Below are 27,500 nucleotides of genomic sequence, written 5' to 3'. Positions count from 1 at the left end.
TCCGAGAAGCTTGTTGTTCTGAATATTTGGGTATTTAGATATTTTTTAATTCCTTAAATAACCCCAACTCATTGTCACTTCTTTGTACTGTTTTGCGAAGTACCTTCCGTGCTGTGCTTACACATTTCAAGGCAGGCGTTTCTTTTAAAGGAACAAAAACACGAAATATATTTCTAGAGTGTGTCTCATTGTAACTAAAATGTTTCTTCACCAGGTGCGACGGCATCTCTTAAAAGCATTTTACGGTTTGAAGGAATGTGTATTGGTGATTACTAATCCTTGCTCAATATTCTCACACCTTTGATGTGAGATACGACCCATCAAGAATAAAATTAATATAAAACAGTTTTAGTCTTTTAGATTTGTAAGGTTTTGAAGCCTCAAAGTTTAACTATTTTTATGCATACATTAGATCTTTGTGTTTGATTTAAATGTGAGAACCATTCTGCTGGATATGTTGAGAAGTTTGCCATGAAATTTTTTCATATACGCCGTCCTTTCATACCTTACTTTTTTCTCTCTCTACAATGAGAGTGCATTGTGCAGTGTAGCTTACCAAGACTGAAAGGAATTCCCATTCAACGGTAGCTTACGCTGCCTATAGTAGATACAGTAAATGTTAGACAGATGTTTTGTCAGGAGTAGAAACATCTGTTTGGCAACTTTGTGCTGACCTCAGATGGGACAACATTTTACTAGATGGTAAAAAATGTCATAGTTTACGTAGACGAGAAAACATCTGTTAGCACAGAATAAAAGGCAAGTTTATAAGAAAATCTCATGCGCCAAGATCTTCTTAAGAGGGAAGATAACTTTGAAAGAAAACGCAACCGTGTTCTGAAAAATTTCAAAATTTTGGTCGGCCCAGGTGGTGCAAGATAATAAAAATTACAGTCTAATGGTTGTGTAGACGAGAAGATAAGCAAAATAATCTTTAGATCTCTGTAATGTAAAAGGGGCAGTAACTGTAAAAGAGAAAACATAACTGTCTTTGGGAAGTAATTACGTCACGGCGACACGAATTTCTTTAAAAGAGAGAGAGAGCAGCGTACTGTACTCTCTCACCAGGCGTCGTTGGACTTGGAATTCGGTTCATCTATTTACAGCGATGAAGTGGACTCTCGGATCGTAGTCAATTGGGTTACATGGTCTTAGGAAAAGGTTCCTTTGTAACCGTTTTTTCTTGCATTTTTCCGAGCCCTTGGTCACTTTAGGTGATTTGGGAGGAAAGGGGAAGGGAAAAGGGAGATTCTGGAGGATAAGGGAGATCGGAGATGATTAGGAAGCTTGGAAACGATCAGGTAGGATTAGTTCCGATTAACCAGGCTGTTGTTTAGAGGGGAATCTATTCGGTCGGAGAGTTAACATATCAAAACGATGTCGGATTAAGTGTGGTTTAAGTACATTAACTTAGGAGTAAGATTTGTTTGGTCTTGGGCTGAGAAATCGAAATATTTGGACATGTCTGTCTCTTGTTTATGTGGTTGATTATTGGGTCTCATTTATTTTTATTCCTCCTAAGGACTGGGAGCAACGATATCTAATTCAGATTCTCTCGAATTGGAATTTAGTACGTTGTTTGCTCGTAGGCCTATGTCTAGTTTCCTTTTATTTTTTTAATACGTTTCTTTAAGTAGCGTCACTTTGACGTGTATTACATAACCATGACAGCTGCGGCAACCAATGAATGTTGTATCTCTTAGGGGGGCAGTGCCATCAATGTACTACACGCGATACACTGTAGGCATTACTTTAGGTTCCTTGAAGCATCTCCAGCCCCTGGCTGCAAACCCTTTCATTCCTTTTACTATACCTCCGTTTATATTCTCTTTCTTCCTTCTTACTTTCCACTCTCTCCTAGCAATTGTTTCATATATGTATGTATGTATATGTATATATATGTACTCCTGGATGGCTACAGAAGATGTCACCCTTTTTGGGGGTAAAGTTGTTATACCCAAGCTAGTGCAAAGTTATTTCTAATTATGTATATACAAAAAAATACATAATTCATGTCTAGAAAAATTTATACACAAATCAATAGTGTTACATTAGAACCTTTCAAGTGACTCATCGGTCGAGAGGTTAAACTTATGGTCAGGCAGGACAACTTTCTGTAGAATAAGACTTTAAAAAAGTCTAAAGAAAAAAAGGAAAAGTCTAGTACCGATGAGCAGGTCGATCCAAATTCTTACAGGCGCTTGCCAGTTTTATCGGTAGCATTCTACACTTTTTTTTTTATTTTTTAACCAGGAAACAAGTCTATCGAATTAGGCCTATCAGGAATGCTGCTGAGACATTTCTGGAAAGAGGCGTTGCCATTTACGGTGTTCTTCCTGACACAGTTTTAGATCCAAATACTCAGCAACAGAGAGAGAAAGAGAGAGAGAGAGAGAGAGAGAGAGAGAGAGAGAGAGAGAGAGAGAATTTGTTTTTCATTATATATATATATATATATATATATATATATATATATATATATGTATAGAGAGAGATATATATATATATATATATATATATATATATATATATATATATATATATATATATATATATATATATATATATATTCTGGCGTGTATGTGTGCTTGGTGGGATACTTTTGGTTAGGTATTAATTAATTGATTGGTTAATATCTTTACTTGGTCGTGGCATTTATTGCAATGATGTTATTTTTTTTAAAATCACCTTTTAGAATGATTAATAACGGCAGGTTTTGCTATTTGAAAATATGCATACATACATTTATTTATGTGTGCAGATAAACCCAATAACTAAGTAACAGGTTTTATGGGGAGTTTTATTAAGTTATTGATATTTTGACCTTGGTAAAAATGCATGACTCACCCTATAAACTTTACGTATCTACTGTAACATTAAGTGACACTAATTTATTGTATGTTCTCTTACAATAAGCTCTTGGGGATATAAAAATAAAGTCAGGAAAAAAATATTTACGCTAGTGTTTTCATGTTAACTCACAGAAAGAATATTCGCCGGATTTGCAGTTGTCTCTTTGTCGAGTTTGGCCTAACAATGCTGTGTTATTCAGATTCAAGATGCCAAGTGTTGTTACGGTAAGTCAGCTGTAAGTAATCCCCAGTATCGCGACAAGTGTCAGCCATAACTTTTTTTCTACTGAGCCCATGAAACCTGGTCAGGAGACTTTATTTCTAAAATGGGTTCTTAATTCTATCTCTATCTCTCTCTCTCTCTCTCTCTCTCTCTATATCTCTATATATATATATATATATATATATATATATATATATATATATATATATATATATATATATATATATATATATTATATATATATATATATATATATATATATATTTATATATATATATATATATATATATATATATATATATATATATATATATATATATATATATATATATAATATATAATACACTGAACTTGGTTCACATATACACGCATCTATATATATATATACATATGTATTAAATATATGTATATATTTATATATATATATATATATATATATATATGTTATATTTCTCTATGCTCTATATACATACATACATACAATTATGCACACACATACATACATATGCAGAGTGCAAATGCTACAGGCATCATGTTTCTAAAGGTATTCTTGTCTTTATTCCTAGAACCAAGACGCTGCTTTGTGCCACAGTAAACGAATATCTATCTTTAGTGTGTAGGGTGACAGAGAACGTCAGAAATAGATGTCACTTGGTGACGTCATAGGAGGTACAATACTAATAGCACGTCCCACTCTGGTGAATGCCTTGACTCTCTTTAGTTTAGGAGTAACGATACTTGGGTATCTATCTATCTATCTATCTATCTATCTATCTATCTATCTATCTATCTATCTATCTATATATTATATATACATACAATTAGTCATTAGTTGTTTATTTGCGTTTCCATTTTGTGTCACACACACAAATTACACACACACACACACACACACACATATATATATATATATATATATATATATATATATATATATATATATATATATATATATATATATATATATATGTATATATATATATATATATATATATATATATATATATATATATATGTGTGTGTGTGTGTGTGTGTAATGTGTGTATATATATGTATAATATATATATATATATATATATATATATATATATATATATATATATATATCTTTATATATATATATGTACATTTATCAGACTTGTTTAGCTGTATAGTAAGAATTTTTCTAAATGCCTCTTTCTTATCGAAACCTCCTAAGACACGTAACAGAATACCTTGAATTCACTGGTGAAAGAAAATCTTAATTTACCATCAACGGTTTGCGTAATGTGACAAGACTTAACCCCAATGTTTTCTTTGTAATTACAGACCGACCAAGCCCCCCGAGCAAGCCTGTGGCCGTGGACAGGGAAGGTAGCGCCCTGAGTCGCCTGGCATACATCAAGGTGGAGAACGATGCCCTGCTCTTGCACTGGGAAGCACCCGAGTCAGATGGTGGTACTCCTATTTCAGGTAATTCATTTGATGAGTTTTGCTCGTGCCCTTCGTCTTTCTTTTATCTTACTTCATTTTATTTTTATTTTATTTTTCACTAATTTTAAATAATTGCATTTATTTCCTTCAAGAAGTTCCATGTATGTCTGTTAAAAATCACTCAATTTTTTTTTTTTAAAAGTTAGTTTTTCAAGTTATATGTCCTGTATGTGACCGTTAGAAAGTACTGACTTCCACGTCTTTCGCTTTTTTTTTTCTTTTATTTTCATAGTTTTACTTAAGGATATTCTCTTTAGTATATATTTTTCTGATTTTTTTTATATATTACAAATGTTTTGTTGTGTTAAATTGACTTTCCGCTTTATTACATTTTTTAATACTCTCGTGTACTTATTTTCTTATTTTGTTTTTCGTTTATTTTCAACATTTAGTGTCCGAGTTTTTTCTCGTAACAGAGGTTACAGCCTTATAAAGGGAAGTGTGAAAAAACACTATGATGTGTTTTAGGCTTCTGTGCTGAAATAAGGATAAACAGGTGTATTTCACACTTTTTCCATATTGTAAATTGGATAGAATAAATGGTTTTTACGTAGGTCACAAACGTTTTCGTGTAGTTTAATGCATCGATAACTCGTAGCGACTGGCATCGTATTTGTTTTGCTTTCGCTCATAAATCTTTTTAATCTGGGTACATCGTGCCTTGTGTATCTTCATCTTTTTGTCTGCGTCCATGGTTGTATGAACGTATTTATTTTATAAATAATGCAGCATTACTTTATTTTCACGTAATTTTTAAAATTTTTTTTTATTAACGTTTTCCCTTCTTAAACTCTTCATATGTATGAATTTATATTATCATTAGATTATAAATCCATTCGTTCGAAGATAAAAAGTATTTAAAGAAAGATTTCTGACTTTTGCCTTTAATTTCATAAGTTAAATGCAGTGGAATGCTTCAATGACATTTATTTCTAGTTATTTAATGTCCATAGTAGAACATCTTCAAAATTTAGATGTATAGGAAACTAGTGGATGTTACTACGTTGTGTACGCTGAAAGTAAAGTTAGGAATATTTTTAAATGTACCTAGAGAAAATTATTTCTCTTAGATAACAAGAGAAGAAAGCATTTGAGGGTATTGCTCCCTTCAGTTTCAGATTTCATGGATGTGTAGCAAATATCGGTTATGTAAAAATAGATGACTTTACTCCTTATAGATATTTTGATTAGAAGCAAACCAGTTTCTTCTCCAATTTTGTTAAAAATTGGAAGAAAAAATTCACTTTCGAAGTCGGTAGCTTTAATTTTTCATGAAATGCAGCTGCAGATTATGTTTATGGGTCTTATCATTCTTTCTTGCATTATTCCAAAATACGCAAAACGTGATTCATTCCAAGAGGTGTTTGCGAGTTTGAATTTAACCTTGAATTAAATGGGAGAGGGTAAAGAAAATGGTAATTGCTAGATGAGATTGAAGAAAAGTCTACGTATTTGTCACGCCAAATTTTACTATCGTAACCTGTAATATATCTTTTACTAAATCTTATGACTATCACTAGAGCAATGCCTTCATGTTCGCATCATCGGGAATGTTTTCGTTTCAGTTTAAATGGAAATCTTACATAAAAATCCAAAGTAAGAAAACAAGTAGGAGCATTTTCATGTATCTTACGCTGAAATAAATATATTGTTTATAACGCAGTAAAATTTAAGTGCCAAAGCCCTTTTATTGAAGCTCATGAAATTTGGTACACGAATTGTGTTTATGGAACACTTTAGTGATATTTAGGAATCGGTCATTCTTAATAATAATAATAATAATAATACTTATTATTATTATTATTATTATTATTATTATTATTATTATTATTATTATTATTATTATTATTATTATTGTCGTTGTTGTTGTTGTTGTTGTTGTTGCATCAGTGGTACCAGCCAGATGTTAAAACATTATCAGTTTGATAAACAAGAATCCTCATTAAGTCCTATCCTTCCTGCAGGCTACATCCTTGAGAGATGCGAAGGCGATGGAGACTTCTGGGTGAGGGTCAACCTGGTTCCTATCAAGGACACAGAATATGCCGTCGCCAACCTCATCGGTGGAAGGGAGTACAGGTTTAGGTGAGTTACTTAATTTTCTTCATGTATGGGAAGCTGGTGGGATGGGTATCTGATGCCCTTATGTAGCCCAGGTCTGGAGGAGTCAAAGAGAAGAATGGTTAGTCTATATAGAAGAGGTGTTCAAGTTTTGAGGGACACTGCTAATGAAAGATAGAATTTTATGTGTTCGGCAATGATAGATGATTGGGAGGAGCTAAAATTAATGGGATCTATCTAAATTGCATTATGATTTGGTGATTTATTCGGGAAATAGGTTTTATACAAGGGTAAAAGATTTGGGGAACCATTTATTTTATCTTATACTTTACCAAAAAATTAAACTCACTCCGAATAGGAACATTTTTCTAAATTCGTATCAGTTCCATCTTTCAAAAAGTACAAAAGTAGATTAGGAATCCCTGTTCAGTACAGGACTGTTGTTTCAAGTTCGAGGTGTAAGCTATAGTGACTGTAAAGCTCATATGGTATTTTATGCTATGTCAGTGAAAGTGTGTACATCTCTGTGAAGAAATGTCTGAAAGGGGGTCTCTCTCTCTCTCTCTCTCTCTCTCTCTCTCTCTCTCTACTCTATATATATATATATATATATATATATATATATATATATATATATGTATCATATTCATCTATATATGAATATATATATATATATATATATACATACAATGTATATATACATATTTGCCTAATTTTTATTGTTATTATATTATATAATGCTGCTAAAGCTCTACTATCAATGTAAGATTAAGTCAGCAATGAAAACCAAAACAGCAGTTACATTCATCTCTCTGATGAGAGGACTCTCTCTCTCTCTCTTTTATCTCTGATAACTGCTGTTTTTTTATTTCAACCTGTTGTAGAGGAAAAGAATGAAAAATTTAATTGATTAATATCAAAATAATCATGTTTTGTGTTTTTGATAGCTCACGTAACATTTGAAGGCGTCGTTAAATAAGATAATTGAAAGTCATTAAGCATTCAAGCCTGTTGGGCATTTTAATAGAAATTTGCTCTTTTTAGTTTCTCATTGTTAAATATGTTATGCGTTGTGTTTCATTGTTGTCTTTTATTGATTTACTTTCTACATCTCCAGGGTGTCAGCGGAGAATGCCGTCGGTGTATCTGACCCTTCGGAACGCTCGGAGATGGTCAGCATATCCACTGACCAAGAGGCCACTGAACCTCACTTCCTGAAGGAACTCAGGGACGTCACTGCAGTGGAAGGACATCGGGTGAGATTTAGAATCTCAGTTTTCTGTGAACTACACTCGTTGGATTCTGTCTTGTTTTAATAGTGTTCCATTTCTCAGACATATTCTTGATTGTAACATTTAAGGAAAGATGTACATGAAAACTGTGCTTTTGTCTTGTCTGCTTGAAACAGTGATTGTAAATACTACCTGCCTGATAGTAGTATGTAAAATATTATCTTATCAGATTAAGAAAATTGCTGTGGTTGAGAATCACTTGATTCAATTGTTGTTTGTTAACTTATTTCTAGTGGAAAGTAGGTCAAACAGTCAGTCTCTGCTAGGGTCTGTAGTAGGGGATAAAGTACTTCTAGGGGAGTCATAGGGGAGTTCTACTGGTAATTTGTCATGTTAGGATTATGACTCCATGATTATGTCTCTTTTGAGGAAGATTATTGGCTTGCTTTGAATAGGGATTGTCCTTCTTAACCATGTTTAACTGGAAGGAAAAATTAGTTTATTCTACCAGAATGTTGTGTTTTTTTCGTGCGTTATCCAGTCAGATTATAAACATTTGTAATGGACGATGGATGTACATTAAATGATACAGGTAAACTGTAAAATTTGTAAAACATTATTAATCAGTTAAATTAAGGGAAACATTTTTTCTTAAAGTGGATTCCTATTACAAGAAGTTTTATAATGCAAAATTCATTATTTTTTTTTAAGATACAGCAGGTTCCTCGAGTTCAGGTTGTTAATGTAAGAGATATTAATTTGATGAAGTCATTATAATTAAATTATCTGATCATGACATTATAACTAACATTTTTAAAAAGTGGAAAACAAATCGATTCACAAAACTGTTAGTCACTCGACTTCTGCGCACGATTAGAAAGTAACCGATTGGCTGTTCCTCCCACAAGGTGGAATTCATCGTGGATATCATCGGCACGCCTCCGCCGGACGTGTCCTGGTACAAGGACGGCTTCGAGATCTTTGACACGAAGCGCTTCGAGTTCATCGCCGACGGCGATCGGTACTCGCTCGTGCTGAAGGAGGCCAAGATTTCGGATGCTGGCGACATCAGGGTCAGGGCGACCAACCGCGTGGGCGTCGCCTCCTCCCAGGCCGTTTTACATATTCAAGGTAAGGTGGTGTTTTGCTCTCTCTCGCTGTTATATAAATGCACACACATTATGCATGCCTGAGATATGTACTGGGGATATTTTCTGTTAGATTCAGTGGAATTGTTGCAGAGGCACCTATCTTCTTTCTCTCTTCAGGTAAGCTTATCCTGCGAAGCTTACCTGTAGAGAAAAAGAAGTGTAGACTGACTATGAGTGTAAATATAAAAATAGTCTCTGCAAATAATGCCATTGACGTCAATGGGACTTGTATAAGTGAACAAATATACCAAAATAGCATATATATAAATATATATACATATATATATGTATATATATATGTGTGTGTGTGTGTGTGTGTGTGTGTGTATAATGTATATGTGTGTATATATATATATATATATATATATATATATATATATATATATATATATATATACACACAATACGTGTGTATTTGTATGAGTATGCATGTGTTACGCAGGGCATATGCATGCAACTAGGCGTACAAGTCCTGAGTGCACGCCAGTAGTTTAATCATATGTTTATTTAGTGGCTGGTTACGTCTCCCTTTGCCAAGGAAACCATTTTACAAAGCACCACTGACATATATTGATATTGCCACCCCTCCAAAACAAACAAAATCTTGGCCAGTTAATATTTTTATGTTTTATTTTAAGCTTTATGCTAACTGTTTGTAGTATTTTCATTTGCCAATAATGATTCCTTGACTATTGTTTGTTTTCTTTGTCGTTTTCACGTACCTTATTATAGTAATCATAGATTTTGTTTGTGTGTATATTTAAGCGAATTTTTCTCAAGTGCTCTAAAGAATCCTTTGTAATTGCTTTTTATTTATCTTAGTTTCTTATGATCATCTGTATATTGAGGTTTAGGAATATTGACAACGTCTTTTGTGTATTGAATTAATATATTTAAAAAAAAATGTATTGCACTATTCTAATTGTTTACATCGTAACTGATCCGAGTTTGTAGAGTCAGAAAGAATATCTTAACTATTTGAAGCTATATTTATTAAGATAGTTTAACCAGACCACCTAGTCAAAATTCTTGACTCTCGGTGGGCAAAAATACCGTCAATGAAAAAATGAATCATAAAAAGATTAACATTGTTATTTATTACCACAGAATGGGAGTCTCATTGTACTCGACAGGTTTTGTGGTGCTGTAATGCATTAGGTTGATATTAATTGCTTGTCATCATTTATAACCATTTGCTTGACCATAATTAAAGATATTAGTCTATTACTGAATACTTGTAACTAAATTTTTTAAATTTTTCATTTCGGTTATAGAATATTACAAAGGCAGTTTGATAAAAAGACATCCTTTTAAACAAGCATTGTTGAATGCCCCTGCTGATGCAGCAGTAGAACTCGATAATAATAATAATAATAATAATAATAATAATAATAATAATAATAATATAATAATAATAATCTTCCATTTCAGCTCCACCTCGCATCACTCTGCCTCCCCAGTACGAACAGGGTCTCATCTTCGACACCGACGAGCTCATCAGGCTGAGGGTGCCTTACACAGGTCGACCACCTCCACTCGCTACCTGGGCTCACAACGGCAAGGAGGTATGGCTTCGATGGGGTCGAGTTTTTCCTTTTATTTTTCATGAGTAGGCGGAGATTGAAAGGTATTTGGGGATATATTTGATTAGATTGTAGAATGCTTATGGGAGATGGTGTATGTTTTTTGGTATCACGATAGTGAGAAAATGGATAACTTGATACAGAAACACTGCATGATTTTTTTTTTTGTCAGAAATGAGCAGGTTGTAAAGAATGGTGAAAACAAAATGGGAAGTAACGTTTATTGTGTTGTAAGAATGAGCAAATTATACAGAAATAATGACAAATGTTCGTTTTATGAATGGCCAAAGGTGTAATGTTCTAAGGAATTTAGACTATATTTGCATTATGAGAGCGAGCAGATAAATATAGAATTAATGCATAACTGCTTGTTTTACATGTGAATGAATAAGTGGTAAGATCGTTTTTACATTTAGAAATGAGTTATGAAATTTATCAAAAAATCGAAAATCTTCCGTTAAGGTTGTTAATACTGGTTATCCATCACTTCCGCAGATTATGAGAGGGAGCAGATAAATATAGAATTAATGCCTAACTGCTTGTTTTACATGTGAATGAATAAGTGGTAAGATCATTTTTAGATTGAGAAATGAGTTATGAAATTTATCAAAAAATCGAAAATCTTCCGTTAAGGTTATTAATAACTAGTTATCCATCACTTCCGCAGATCGAGGCAGATGACAGACATACCATGGACGTATCAGAGAAATACATCACGCTGAAGATCGCAGGAATAATAAGGCAGATAAAGGGCATGTAATTTCTGAATCTGGCCACAATCTGAGGCATTGACAACGTCTCCTTCTTCGTCACTGTTACTGGTTAGTTATGATGACCCTTTTTGTATAAATGTGGTTGTATTAATCAGGAGAGCTCATTCAATAAGGAACACGACTAATGCCTTAGGTATGCTAAGTAAACTTCTAAAGAATATTATGCCCTTAAGTGAAAAACGAGAAGTAATTTCCTTCTATCCTTCAGTAGAATAATTCTTCATATCTACTTGCTAGTAGAAATAAGGATTCTAAGTGAATTAATAACAAACCCATTTTCTGAGTCTGAACATAAAGGCAGGGTCATTTCAAGAAGTGACAGGCAAGAAATAACTTACATAAAACAGCAAATGAGGCAAGAAATAACTCACAGAAAACAGAAAATGACTATGATCTAATTTTTTTCTTTCCAAGCCTTTAGTTTGGGCTCATTTTCTGCTATGGTTAGGACTGACCCGGGTTATTCCCACGTGGAGTACTTTAAATATGATTTAATCCAAAAGGTGGAAAAACGAAAACCTGTCGCTACGTGGTGTAATTGAGAAATAATACGTTATATATTCATTGGTTGGCAACGTTACTTTACACAATTATACCTTTCTTGATTTATGTGTTTCAATTAAAACTTACAGCAATTTTTAGATAAGTCCACCTTTTTTCATGTTAATTTTTTTCAATTACTTTGACTCATGATTATTTCAAGATATAAATTAACAAGTTGCTCGTTGAAATTAATGAATTGATTTCTTATGTTTTGTTGATTACATTACTGTACATTCAAAATATTGCTGAGAGTTGGTTTTCGTTGCATCGTTAATTGATTTAGAAACTTTAGCCATATTTATTTATCTTCTAATAAATTATTTGAATTTTCACTAGTTTTTTAACGTGGCCTAAAATATCTCCATATTACCATAAGAGAAATAGACCTTCTGATGACATTACCAGAGAACAGTAAAAGCATTGCGAAGCTCATGTAATAAAAATTACTGAGGCCTCCAAAGAAATCAAGGTTTGCGAGGACATTCCCAACAAGAAATATAGTTTATATTCGAGACCTTTACGCAAAACTTATAACAGTAATTCATGCAACTATTCTGATTACTTCAACAGACCGCCCAGATCCTCCTAGCATGCCCGTGGTAACTGACATCACTGGGCAGTCTGTTACCCTGAGATGGGATCCTCCTCAGGACGATGGCGGTTGCAGGATCTCCAACTACATTGTAGAGTACTTTAGGGTATGTGTGATTTCTATGGAAATGTTTCACTGTGTAGTGGATTTCTTTACCGCTGACACTTCTTGCATAGTTTAAGTCCTCCTTGGGCAGAAGTGGTCGAACGACAGAAAATTCAAGAACACTGGACATGGAACGAGTGTAGATCTGTTCGGTGTTTAGTGAACATTTTGGAACTGGTATATAAATGTAGATGTATGGTATATCTATACGTCTTCATTTGTGGTATATTTTGTTTTCCTGTTGTTGTCTTCTTGTACTTCAAAATTTTATTTTTGACTTCTTTTCAAGTTAATCAAAATAATAGTTTGCACATTCATTGCATTAAATTTAGGTAAGCTTTTGCATCCAGTTTAAAGTTTCTTATACTGTATTGAACAATTATCTTCACAGTAGTTGCTCTGCCATATCAGTAAGTTTTTTTAAGATACTTATTCTGTTGCATTCCATAAATTCTAGTGTATAATGTCTCGAGGGTAATTTTAGCATAATTCCAGGTGCATTACTTTTCCGTTGAAATTTTGTTAATTTTTGCAAAGTTTCATATGCTGTTTAAGAAGAAAGTGTGACTTACTTTCTTTTGTAACATATTTTCTATCCCTGTTTTTAAAACAGAATCAAGTTTGTGTTCATTTTGTAGTATATTTGCAATAGATTAACTAATTTTTGAAACCTGTTTGATTAAGTGATTTTTGCTAGCTTTTCATTAACAGCTTTTGCTTAACATAATGTCAACTTCGTTAATAATTACCCTTTCTGCTTAACTATGGGTTTAATGCCATCTTCTCTTGTATTTATGATAAATTTCCTATATGTCACCCAATTTTATTCTTAAAACCATATCTTCCACAGATGGGCTGGGATGTATGGCTTAAAGGAGCTTCTTCACGCATCACTTGGACCCAGCTAAGTGAACTCATCGTAGGATCCGAGTATCGCTTCAGAGTCAAAGCTGAAAATGCCTATGGCGTTTCAGATCCCGGTGAAGAGTGCGAGCCAGTCCTCATCGACGAGACCAAGAGCCCGAGCGGGTACGGGAATCCTGCTGGTTGTCTTAGGGATAGTTTAGATCAGGTTGTTCAAAGTGCACGTAGTTTACACGAGACAGTAAATCTAAGTGCCGAAGGCTTGAGTGGTAATCTAAGAAGTGCTAGTCGGGTCTCTCAGGGCACAAATAATCAACAAATTGTACACTTTGGAACTCGAGGAACCAATAACACTATTTATGACATGAATCAAGGGAATCAGGGCATGGCAGGGGACCAGGGTTTTATTGCCTTTGCACAAAACACAAATGCCCAGGTAAACAGGGATTCTGGAATGACTCCAGGGATTTCCAGCATCAAAAGGAGTTGTGAAGACAGACAGTTAACTGTAGAGGAACAAAGGCAGAAAATCCTAAAAACAATAGCAAATCAATCATTAATTGCATTCAGAAGTGATGATAGTGATACCGAGGTAGGCAGTAGTCCAGATTCGACTTCTGAATACTCTTCTGAATCTACAGTGAAGTATGTAGGAACTGCTGGCAGTAGCAAAACAGCACTTGCAATGGCCTCAGCAATACCGAAGGTGTTAGGTAATCCAAATCCAAGTTACCATTTAGGATTTGTGAGCAATGGGTGTTCAAAAGTAAATTACTTAGGATCTGTCATAGGTGTAGAAACAGATGATGAAAGTTCTGCAAGCAGCAGTAAAAGTCCTTCACTTGAACATTCAGTTTCTCCAGTCATTCCCAGTACAGAAGATTCCAGTAGAAGATTATTCCCTCCTCCCCCTGCTCCTGTTAATTACCAAAGTGGTCCTATTTATTACGCCACTTTCCATTCCACGCCTCAGGCAGCAGCAATTAATCCAACATTCCAGTTTCCAATGGCTACAGTTGGTCAGAGCATTTTTAGTACCAGAGATTCCTTGCAGTCTGCAAGCATGAAAATATTTAGCAATACCTCGCTTAGCTCTCGGTTAAGGTCTGTAGACCAGTCAGATATGAATCTTTATTATGAACAAATGAAAGATAAAATCGAAATGCCACCAGATTTTTATTCATGTTCAGTTAAACAGGCAGTTAGTGCTACTGATGGAGATTCACAGAGCAGTGAAGATACTAGTTTACAAGACGATTCTGACACTGATACTATAGTTTACTCTCCATCAAAGGGAACTGATGATGCTGATCATGCTGTTCATGAGAGTCGTGATACAGCACAACCTGCTGAGGGAGAAACGGGAGAAGGAGTCACATCTATACCACTTGATACAACTGCCAGCAAATCTTGGAGTACCCATCCCTCTGGTACTATAGGCTCCCCTTCTGTTGTCACTGATGGAACACAGCATGCTTTGAGAGAGACATGTAGTACATTACAGGGTACTGGTGCTGGTACTGGTGAAGGCATTTCATCCATCCCATTGGATACACAGGACTCTAGCAAAAGTAAGTCACAGAGCTTGGCAACATCAGCTCCTTCCTCAAATTCTGCCTCATCCTCCACAACTACTTCAGGTGAGCCTTGGACAGCTAGGGTTGCTATTGCACAGAAGTTCAGGATTATTTGTGGTGGTTTAGCCAGCATGACACATTTAGGTAATATCAATGCTTTAGCAGCGAATGCAGGTGAGGATTCAGATGAGACAGAATCAGAAGAGTTGTCTAGACCAAGAGATGGATCTAAATGTCGACTGAGGACCTTCAGTAACGATGAAACAATTGATGAGGAAATTGGGTCTATACAGAGTGAAGAAGCCACTGGTAATGAAGCTGAGATCTTTAAAGATGATGACGAAGTGTGTGGAAGTGTTCTTCCATATCAACAGATGGTTCAAGTCATATCTCCTCCATACAACCCTTCGGCATCGTTTATATCAGATTATCCTCAGTTCAGCAACCAAACCTTTATGTCTGAAAATGCTTTGTATCTTTCTCCACAATCACCATTAAAAAATTATTGCCAAATAACATCTCCCCAGAGTTTTGAAGAAATAACAGTATTTTATCAGCCTACTCTTGCATCAGGCACAGCCCCTATTAAGCAAGACGATGAGCAGGTGACCCAAGTGCCAAAAACATATACACGCTCAGATGTTATGGGAATTACCACAAGCAAGGTTAGTCACTCAAGTATGAGCTCAAAATTGGGTCAGATGAGCCATGAACCAGATAAATCAGATGACCATTCGAAACTGGAATCATCTGGAAGTACAGAAGAGACCAGTGGTGATGACAAACATGCCTCTTGGGAACCAAAGATCAATAAAGCAATAACAGCAAGAATCAATCTTCTTGAAGACCTTGTTTACAGGTGCTTGGAAAATGAAGATGCTGCTCTGTACGAGATGGAATCTACTGAGGAAGAGGGTGCTGCTGCACCTCTCACATCTCTATCCAGAACTGGCTCAAGCTCTCGTGTGGATGTGAGTCGAAGTGAGCTGCGAGACTTGATTAGTGATTTAGAAGGCATTGTCAGCAGCATGAATGAACGCAGTAGGACACTTAGTGCTGACAATGTTGCCAAATTTTTTGAAAAGACTGCAAGCGTGGTCGGAGACCACGGTTCTTCTTCCTCTTCATCAGTGCATTCTAAGGGAGAGGCAGCAGACATCAAGAAACCAACTTCCTCTGGCAAAAGTTTACGTTCTCATTCAATGATAGAAATTGAGAAAGCTCTTAGTGAGGGGGAAGACAGCAGCAGCAGTGGGCGAGAGAGTGTGGCTGATGTTTTCCAACCAGAGGACCAAATTCACATTAAGCCATCCATCTTGAAGCGAATTGATCATTTGGAAGAGATAATGAGTAGATGCCTAGAAAATGAAGATGTCACCATGAACACTCTCGGATCAGGTATATTGTCACCTTCCTCGTCACAAAAGGAGGTGCCACAGGAACAGCATCACACTTCGAAGGTCGAGCTAAAGGATCTGATAGGCGATCTTGGTTCCCTAGTTTCTAACCTTGGACAGAGATTCAACCCAGATAAGAAGTAGATTTGCTTGTGAAAGCACCCATTGTGGATTTTAGAACATTTAAGGTCAGGAGGTGGAAAATGATGATTGAGTAGAGGCCTAGAAAATTAATTTAAGGCATTGTTTGTTTTTGGGTTAGTCGCCTGCAAGTAATCAACAGTCCGATTTTCACTGGAAAAAATACCCGATGTTGTAGATGCAATTGCAAACAACTGGCTTGTTCCTTTAAAGAGAGTAGTTTGCAAGGATATTCGTTCGTATTTAAGAAAAAAATACCAAACATTAGGAACACGATCTTGCAGTTACAGTAATTTAAAAAACACTTAATGGCCTTATAGCAATGTTTTGACATGTTTAATCTTGCAAATTAGTTTCAAGAGTGACAAAATGATAATGGCTTTATAGCAGGTGATAGGTAGAATTTGATGAAAGGATCAGCTTGTTTCTATGGGTTTCGCAAGTGGCTGTCTACATCTAATTACAATGTTGCTTTAGTTTCTGTGCTGTCTTGGTGTACAGCGCATTCATATTGCATCATCAGTCAGTCACTAGGCCTAAGCTACAGAGTATGATTTTATTCTCCAGATAGTTTTCCTGGCTTTTGCTTTTCTTGGTGTGAGTTTTATTGAAAGGACTATGTTAGCAAGTAAACGTCATAAATCCTTGACTAAGATATTCAGTTTGAATTTATAAGCAGAGGTTTTCCATTACATAAATTAATGGAATACAAGTGCTTGGCTTTCACATTGACTCCTAGATGTACTAATCATGATACTTTGATTGGATTACCTTAAAGCTTGAACTCATCGTTAGCCACAATTTTGATATTACTAGTTTAACTTGGTGATTGTTTAGGGTAGGAAAACCGAATAAGACCTCATGATTTCCCATGAAATATCCAGTTTTATATTTAATGATAATGGGGACCTCCTCCCAACTTGGGTTATGGTTAATTTGCTTTCAGAAGTAATGATGGAACATGTATAAACATGCTGCAATAAGCACAGGTAGAACGAGTGGATTGACCTATGTGGCATTGTTATTACAGTACAGGAATTCAGGATTGGGACTATGTCTGAACTGGTGGATCTTGAGATCGTATGTTGTTTATGTTCTAGCCACAGTGATATATTGATGAAATCTCAGTCTTATAGCCTTCTGAGAAGTGTGAAGATGTGACAGTCTGTGTGAACATTACAAAATTAACGCTAATTTTAGTCTCGTAATTATAGTGTATAAACAATGCTTAGAATGACTAACACTTTTAATTTAGTTTCATTTGTAGTGTGTTTTGATTTAAGCTTAGACTCCATATTGTTTCTTATACCCAGAAAGCTATCGCTCTCAGATTGACGTAACTCATTTTGCTCGTAGTTTCAAGGACAAAATTATTTAGCTCTTTTATAGATTTTTAGGGTGCGTAACTCGCATCATCATTCCTCACTGATTAGAATATGAATTCATTTGGCAGTTTCATGAAATCCGAAGAATGGTTCAAAAGTATTTCATGAAAGGAAGATAGTTCAAACCATTTCATGAATTACACTTCATTACTTACACTTTACGAATATTTCATTAAGTGTAAGCAATGATCTAAAGCTTTTCGTGAAACATTAGAAGCCTAAAAATTTCATGAGGTAAGATAGGTTAAACATTTCATGAAATGCCCACAAACAAAACATTTCATGACATGCTGGAATTGTTTCAGAGCATTTTGTGAAACGTCAGTATCTAAAACATTTCGTGAGATTTCAAGAAATTTAAATAGTTTGAAGCATTTCGTGAAATATATATACTACCAGGATTGGGAGCAAATCCGAGACCTGAAATGTTTGTAGATTATTCTTTATTTTATTTTGTACATTCTGCTTACCTGTGTAGATCCTAATTTTAGTGATTTTGTATTTTCTCTATATTATTAAGTTTATATCTTTGTTTATTTCTTTTTCATAACTGAATTGTGATATTCTTATACAAATTTTATTCTAGTTTTAATTTTTACACACTGAGTATGAAGCACACACATACAAGTCAAATTATACAATGTGTAGTGGTAAATAGTTGGTGATGTAATTCATCTCTCTCTCTCTCTCTCTCTCTCTCTCTCTCTCTCTCTCTCTCTCTCTCTCTCCCTCTCTCTGTGAAAATGAAATTCTTACAAATCATACATACTGTAATTAAATACTGTATACCGAAGCATAAGTTAATTATTATAAATCTTATAGTTTTTTATTTTAAGTGTTATTCTTAGTTTTATATTTTTTATTTATCCATCACTGAGGCATGAAGATATAGAGTTATACGAGCATTTAGAGATTCTGTTGCTTTATTGAAGTACTATTTCATTGGGCGGATGAGATGTGGCTCAACTTATTTCAATTTGACATTCCTAATTTCGACAAATTTGTGAAAGTAGTGATTCTCAGTTTCTCTTCCTCTAAATTCAAATTTCTACTTATTTTGTAAAAGGAAAGTCTGTTTTGTAAAATCAGTTACTATTATAATCCATTGGTATATGTATTAGAGTTTATTCTATAATAAAGTAGGTTTTCGTAGTATAGTGCTTTTTATTCTCTTTATTTTCTTGCAGTAGACTAATATATTGACTAAAAATAACTATACTTTTGAAATAATAACTATACTCAGAAAGCCTACCTTTAACATAACTCATTTCAACTCTCATCCGCCTTCCTTTTTGTTCTATATACACATGTTCTGTTGTATCTTGCAAATTTTATTTGTAGATGTTTTATTTCTTATGTTTTCCTTTGATATTGTTGTTGAGAATTACGCTTTCTGAGTATACTGAAAAATGTGTGAATGTCTGAAAGGTGCTGAAAGTATTCTGGTTTATGATTATTATTTATATATTTGGATTCATGAATGTTATTTGTGAATGTGGATACGTGAAAGTTATTTTTATATGTGGAGTCATGAATGTTATGAATTTTTAGACATGGATGCTGTGTCTATTGATCAAGCTATGGATGTTAAGAGAGTCTATTGGCTTATGGTTGCTATATATTTTATGAAAATGGTATACTGTATGTATATATATATATATATATATATATATATATGTATATATATGTATATATATATATATATATATATATATATATTTATATATATATACATGTGTGTATGTATATATATATATATTATATATATATATATATATATATATATATATATATAATATATTTATACATAAATATTATATATATTAATATATTATGTATATTATATATATTAAGTCATTATATATATACTGACTTATGGATTATTTGGCTCTCTGGGTGTTTAGGTGGTGTGTGTGTGTGTGTCGCTTGACTTTTGAATTGTGTGCATGTACTGACAAGTGGATGATGTGTATAATGATTTATGGATGCTGTTTACATCTCCTCACTTATGGATGTTGTATAAATCTTTTGACTTATGGATACTGAATGTATCATCTGCTTCTCTGATGTATGGTGTACCTCTTACTTATAGATGGTGTATGTATATTTTGAACAATGGCTTTGTACTCATCTAAGGACGTAATGGTATTGTATGTACTGTCTCTTTTGACTTATGGAGGCCTGTGTGCATATACTGACACAAGGAAGCAGAGTGTGCCTTTTTGGCTGATGGTAAGTTTGAGCAGTGCATACATTTATGTCTAATTACTTGGATACTTTGTCAGTATGAGCGGGTAGTTGGAAACGTGCTGAAATGTATGAGTAAAAGGATGTCTATTTTTGCAAAACTGGGTTTCGTGTGTTTTAGGGTTAAGGCCTACTGTAATGCAGTTTTAAATATCCTTATTAATTTGGTCTGATATTTTAAAACGGTCGTTTTTCTTAGCTTGCATTATTTCGCACATTCTTTCATGCAGTTGCAATGCGTTGTTTGGGCTTTGCATCATTTATGCTCACAGTTATCCTCGTTGCCGCGAAGAATATTTTCATCTCTGCAAGATATTTCCCCAAACACCGAAATTCACGGAAAAGAAGCATAGATAATGACGGGACCAGAACGGAATTCATGCAGAAAGTGTTACGGGGGAGAAGAATGTAGACGACTCTCCCACGTCTAACCTCATAGTGGGAAAGGCTGACGTGTATCCCTTCTCGATGATGATGGAAATTATCTCTGAAATATTTGACAGTCTTTTGTTTCTCGGGTTCTGTGTTTTGTGATGCAGGAGATATTTAATTTTTCATTAGAAACGAGGCACAGTGTATTGAAAGTATTACGGAAATTAAGGAAAGCATGACGGGGTTTGAGGAGAAAGTTAATAGCTACAAGGTATTTGAAGTGTCAAGTAACTGACATCATAAATGTTAACGCTGCTATTTGTAAAAGTTGACATTAGCCAACAAAACCAATGAAAATCTAACGGCAGTAACGTCTTGAAGGGAATAGTTGGCTAATTTTTAGCTTTAACAATACAGAGATATAGTGTCTGTAGATACTGGCAGCTTTTATTATTAATGTAAAGCATGGGAGCATACTTTAAAGTAAGCAGTTTCAGTGTCTACATTTTTAATAAGAAACTGGAACCTGATTGTATAGATACGTGTGTTAAATATAATTTTACATGTAGCCGGAAAGAAATTATTAATGAAGGCACAATAAACAGAAGATGAGGTACATCCAGGGGTAACACAATTTATAAATTCCCTGAAAAACATTGAATTCTCGGATGAGATGATGTTTTTTTTTTTTTTTTTTTTGCTCAAGTTTAGTAGAAAATTGTTACGAGCCAACATAAAGTTTTAATACGACTTCAGGTTAGGTTTACAAACATTTTTCTCTCATTATCGGCACGGCAGTCGACAGTAGATTCCTCTTCGTTAGCGGAACTAATTTGAAGAGATTTTTATGGTCCATTACTGTTGTGTCTAGGTAAGCAACTAAGGCTAGGCTTATATGAAGAGTATGGCGCCAAGGTTTTTTTTTTTTTTTCTTATTCAAGACAAACTTCACCATTGAATGCTCAGCCGCGTGTTACACTTTTGATGCAGTTCGCTTCAAGTGTAGCTGCATACCGAGACGACGAGTAAACGTCCAGTAGATGTTCATAGACTAACGTGCCAAGACTTGACAAGTCAGTGTGATAGGGAAACGTTTTGATGGAACTTTTGAATAGTGAGTTATCTCAATCTTCTTAATTTTGAACCGGCTGTAGCCACTGGGAGCCACGTGCCATTCACTCTGGGATGATAACTTGCTGCCTGATTGATGATAAACTCAAATGAATTCTAGTCAATGAGGTTTTAAAGAATTACGATTTTATTTTTGTAGAAACAAAGTCTACAGGATTTCTCGACCAGAAAATTATTCTGATGACCCAGATGCTCATGATTTTGGTAACCTGACTTCAGATTTTAACAGGGAAAACTGCTATTCAAAGAAATCGATAATCTGACTTCTTATGCCAGCATTAAACATACATTCAAAGCACCCAAACCACTGTGATTTTGGTGACAAGTGTGCTTATGTAGGTTGAATAAATCATGATAGTCGTGATGTTTGCCATTGCTAGGTCTGTTAAAAAATCGAGGTCCACATTCCAGCATTTTCCTGGTCTTTCAAGACTGAAAATTGACGGAGTTTCTACCACGAGGAGCAGTTCTGGTAAAGAATTCCCTTTGGTTTTTTTATGTTAAATTGTTCAAGACGGGCATGTGGCCACCCAAAACAAGCCCAGTATTATAAAGAAAGCGTGACGTAATTGATGAAAAAACGCTTATCAAAAAGAGTAAAGTTGAATTAATCAGGAAATAGAGGAAAGAAGAGAATTTCACATCATGGAAGTGAATGGAACGAAGGCATTATCAAACCGTTGAACAGTGGCTTTAGAATAGATATTGAAATTTAAACTAAGTTTGAGGGATCCCATGCACTTTCCTTGAACTTCTTATCACTGGTATTAAGAAAACATTCCTCCATCAGGTCATTGATAACTATGCGTATACATGTACAGCCAAATTCATATTTTTCAGCATGAAACTATTTCCCATAACAAGGAGAGGGGCTCCAGAGAGAGAGAGAGAGAAATAGGACAGTGGTTACTGCTGCAAACATACCTTCACTGCCGAAATATTTTTTAATTTTTACCTTATTCAAAGCTAGAAAGGCATACTTATATTTTTGAGAAGATAGGTATTCGTCAAGGGACATAGATCATGGAGGTCGTTCAATTGCGTACCAGTTAACTTTGAGTGTGTCAAACGACAATTTATTTCAGGACTAAATTTGGTTTCCATTTCCCATTCAAGTAAGGCTGCTTATAAAACAAGATTTCTTAGACGGCTTCCCCTTCTGATTTTTTGTGACGCAGACCACATCATATTTTGATATTATTAGCATTGTAATGGGATTTATCTGATGCACGTTTTAGAATTAAGATTCATTGAATCATCGACGTTCGATTTCTAAACGAACAAGTTCAACCCCCTCCCTTCTCCAGTAATACGTGACATTTATTGAAGTGAATCATTCGGACCTATTTTTGTATTTATATTAGTATTCATGAACTATAATCAGAGCTAAAAACGCTAAAGAGATAGCTTGAAAGATTGTAGATAATGACTGTGAACGGTAGGAAAAAGATGGAAACTGTTCACGTTAATTATTGTTTGCGTAGTGTATGCAGAGTAACGAGGCTTTGTAAAGTTAAAGAACGAAGCGTTTAAAAAAAATGTTAGAGTCAGTGATAAGTGTTGACAGATGGTTTAGTCATTTGGAGAGAATGGAGATCAGTGAAGTGCTGACAGAATGGCTCTGGAAAAGTTTAGGAACAGAAGAGCCCTGTTATCCTGGGACCCTTTTATGAGCCGCTTCCCGTAGGGGGGTTAGTGCCATCAGTGCACCTCATGTGGTGCACTGTAGGCATTACTTAAGGTTCTTTGCAGCCTGCCTTCGACCCATAGCTGCAACCCCCTTTCGTTCGCTTTATTGTACCTCCTTTCATATTCTCTTTCTTCCAACTTACTTTCCATCCTCTCCTAACAATTGATTCATAGTGCAACTGTTACAACTTTCAAACCTTTTACTGTCAATTTCCATTTCAGCGCTGAATGATCTTATAGGTCCCAGTGCTTGGCCTTTGGCCTAAATTCTATATTCAATTTAATCCTTATATGAGTCGTCGTTGTGGGTGTTTCTGTAAGTATCCAGCACAAGGCGTTCATTCATCAATGAGCGGTTGAAGTATGACTGTGACTATGACCGCTCTTTTGGTATTCTTTGTTGCCACCTTTTTTGTGACAAAAGGTATGCTTTGGTTCCTCCCTCCATTTGCATAAACATATATATATATATATATATATATATATATATATATATATATATATATATATATATATATATATATATATATATATATACATATATGTGTGTGTGTGTGTGTGTGTGTGTGTGTGTAAGGTAAGGAATATTGCAATACACGATTTGGCAGTTTAAGGGTGAAAGCGGTAGTGACCATTTTCCTCTTTTTTTGGGGAAGCCACCCTTTCATGGGGGAAATGATTTCATGTTAAAAAAAATATACATGTAAATATATTATACATATGTATATATACGCATATATATACGTACATATGTATGTATAAATTTATATGTAGATGGGATATATGTATATGTGAATATATGCGTATATGTACTAATATATACCATATATGTATATATATATATATATATATATATATATATATGTATATATATTATATATATATATATATATATATATATATATATATATATATATATATATATATATATATATATATATATATATATATACTGTATATATATATATTGTATATAAGGTAGATCCGTTGCCTTGCTATGTCAAAAATAATAGGAACAGGGGCCCCGTAACCTCTCGATTTCTTCACATTTTCTGGGATGCACTTATCACTACTAATCCTAAGATCCATGTGAAGAACCAAATTATGAAATTCTGACATCCGTGGCAAGACTCGAACTCACATTAGGTAAGTCATAACGAGGCCTTATCCCCGTGGTGATATGCTAAATGTGGTTTCGAATCCTGTTACGGACAACAGGATTTCTTCATCTGGTTCCTCATTTGAATTTTGGGTTTGTAGTGGCAAATTTATTCAATACGTGAGGAGAAACTAAGAAGTTAAGCGGTCATTGTTGCTGTTACAATTACTTATATGAATACATACATGCCGCATACAATGAATAATATATATGTAGATTCTGTATATATACTGTATATGCATTATATGTATACCGACATACACACACTTGTACATTATATATATATATATATATATATATATATATAATTTTTGTATATATATACACATATGTATATATATATATATATATATATATATATATATATATATATATATATATATATATATATATTAGTGTGTATGTGTATGAAGAAAGAAAGTGCAGTTTCCTTATTTCTGGTTCTAAAATTTCATTTTAATATGTGCTTTATTGATATCCTTGAATCAAGTGGCTGATGTACTAAAATTTTCTGCTAAAATGTTCAGACACAAGTATGATTCATGTTAATCGAATGAGTTCACGTAAAAGATTTCGAGCTTAGCCTAGATTAATATGTTTCCGGTAAAAAACTTCACAAAAATTATTATGGCATTTGGAACAGCTTAAAGATTAAATGAAGAAAGTACCAGTTTGTACTTGTGTTAAAACGTGAATTGCATCAATTATTTTTGCACAGGAAAAATAATTGAGAAAGTGGATGTTCAAGATAAAGTTCTTTTTTCGTGTACAGAGTTGCACCCTAGAGGCAACCCAATAGTCACTCCACAGTCCCAGTGGGCACACGAGTTGATTACGGATCGCGAAGTAGGCTGATGACAAAAAGATACCACGAAGGACATGGGAGAAGTACACAACACTAATACCATCATACATGTTTGCCTCATACTCCTGGAGTAGCACCTTAACCAGTTTCCCGCAGTCATGGACTGACAAGTAATACCTGTACAAATTGAAAAAGGTTTCTTACTCTACCAAAGGTTGCTTTGCTTTGATACTATCAAATACCAAGAGAAATCTATTAATCAGGGGGTCATTATTCCGATATTCGACTTTCAATTTCTTTTCATTCCATTTTTTGACTGGAGAGGTACAATATCGTGATGCTCTTTTCCACGTTTTCCAATATCCCTTTAAGATCTTTGTAGCTAAAGATCTCGTGTAGAAAAAATTTCTTTCCGTTTAATGTCTTACTGCAATTAACAGTGTACTAGTCAAAAATAAGACTTTCATTATACGTTTGATCCAAAGGATTTGTAACTGCAGAAATTTTGTTATGTATACGTTGGTTATATGGTCATACAGATATGGAAAATCATTTAACTTTATTACACATGGTTTATTTGTGCTTTTTTCCCATTATGACTATCTGTTACATTTCTAGTAGAAAATTACCATTTAGGTTTTGGACATTTTATGCGTATTTTGTATAGATAGCAGTTTTTATTTTATATAATTTATTAGGGGTGCTTCTTGAAAACATGCTTTATGTTAGGTGTTCAAATTTAATTTTACCCAAAATAGTATGAATTAGGACATTGGATATTAGAGGATAAGGCTATAATGAATCAGATGAAATTTGATGTGCAGAGTTATTTAATTTTTCTTGCAGGTCATTTGAATACGAAACGTACAAGTCTACTACAGCTGTGGGGTCATCTCTGCCGAGAGATTCAGCTACGCTCATTAAAGGTACCTAATATTTCAGCTTTATGTTGAATATTCTGATAGGTCTTTATCTGATACAAGTTACTTGTATCTAAGCAAAAACTCTTGTATAGTGTTTCCACAAGACAATCTAATTCAATTCTCTGACTAATATATTTCTTTTAATACATGAACAGTGGATCCTGCACAGTACCTTAACAGGAATCTTTGAATCTTACCTGACAAGGTAAAAGAATCCTAATTTTGGAATCTCTTACAGAAGAAGGCTCCTCCTTTGAATACGGAAGCTCGGACATTGGATCCGAAGGTGCCACAGACTCAGTAGAGAAGGCAAAGCTTCAGGGAATGGGGGCATCAGATGAAATTGAATCATCACTTGATCTCGGTAGCTCTAGTGAAAAGGGCGGTTCCTTGGACTATGGAGGTTCCATGGAGAGGGGAGCTTCTTATGAACTAGGAGCATCCATGGAGAGAGGAGCTTCTTATGAACTAGGAGCATCCATGGAGAGAGGAGCTTCTTATGAACTAGGAGCGTCCATGGAGAGAGGAGATTCTTATGAACTAGGAGCATCCATGGAGAGAGGAGCTTCCTATGACCTCGGGTCATCATTGGAAAGAGGAGCATCATATGAGCTTGGATCATCCATAGAGAGGGGAGCATCATATGAATTCGAGTCTTCCCTTGAGAGAGGTCCCTCCTTTGAAGTTGGATCATCAATGGAACGAGGATCCTCCTTCGAATCTGATGCTGCCAAAGGAAGATACCAATCCGGTCGTTTGAGTAGCTCAGCAGAACAAGGGACATCCGAGACTTCACTTGGAGTTCCAGGTTCACGAGACGGTGTCCAGAAAACGGGTTACTCCTATGAGGTGTCAGGTTCCATGGAGCGCGGAGACTCTTATGACCAAGAACGCCTACTGGGTACCGGGGAATTCACAGAGCTCGGCGGGTCTGCGGGAGGATCCATCGAGCTTAGTGGTTCTCCTGGTGAGTCGATGGACATTGGTGGTTCTATGGACAGTGAAGAACCACCCATGCCACCGCCTCGTGTACCCAGGAGAGGAGGTCGGTCACCAGCCTTACCTCCTTCAGTAGGCTCAGGTATGTTCGGACCTCTTTAGTTGCATGAATGCCTCTTTATTCCGTATGAACCAGTGCACACTGTCTACCCTTTTAAAGGAGGAGCAAAGGCGTTTCTTGGTTGTATTACCAGATTTATGGTTTACACTGTTGTCAATCACG

At 34.8% G+C, this 27,500-nt stretch overlaps 1 protein-coding gene across 1 annotated transcript in view; it reads left to right on the top strand.

Moving 5' to 3' along the window:
* LOC136836666 (muscle M-line assembly protein unc-89-like) overlaps positions 1-27,500 on the top strand; it is a 651,149-nt gene that overhangs the window by 56,670 nt on the left and 566,979 nt on the right. The window contains 10 exon segments of the mRNA XM_067101137.1: positions 4,384-4,527; positions 6,513-6,633; positions 7,727-7,865; positions 8,750-8,972; positions 10,424-10,557; positions 11,243-11,396; positions 12,462-12,589; positions 13,439-13,617; positions 26,202-26,281; positions 26,517-27,359. Coding sequence (XP_066957238.1) covers positions 4,384-4,527; positions 6,513-6,633; positions 7,727-7,865; positions 8,750-8,972; positions 10,424-10,557; positions 11,243-11,396; positions 12,462-12,589; positions 13,439-13,617; positions 26,202-26,281; positions 26,517-27,359 — 2,145 coding nt within the window.

The sequence above is a fragment of the Macrobrachium rosenbergii genome, chromosome 56 (genome assembly GCF_040412425.1).
Source record: "Macrobrachium rosenbergii isolate ZJJX-2024 chromosome 56, ASM4041242v1, whole genome shotgun sequence".
NCBI lineage: Eukaryota > Metazoa > Arthropoda > Malacostraca > Decapoda > Palaemonidae > Macrobrachium > Macrobrachium rosenbergii.
Note: the sequence above shows the minus strand (reverse complement) of the source record. Positions and strands in the feature narration are given on the sequence as shown.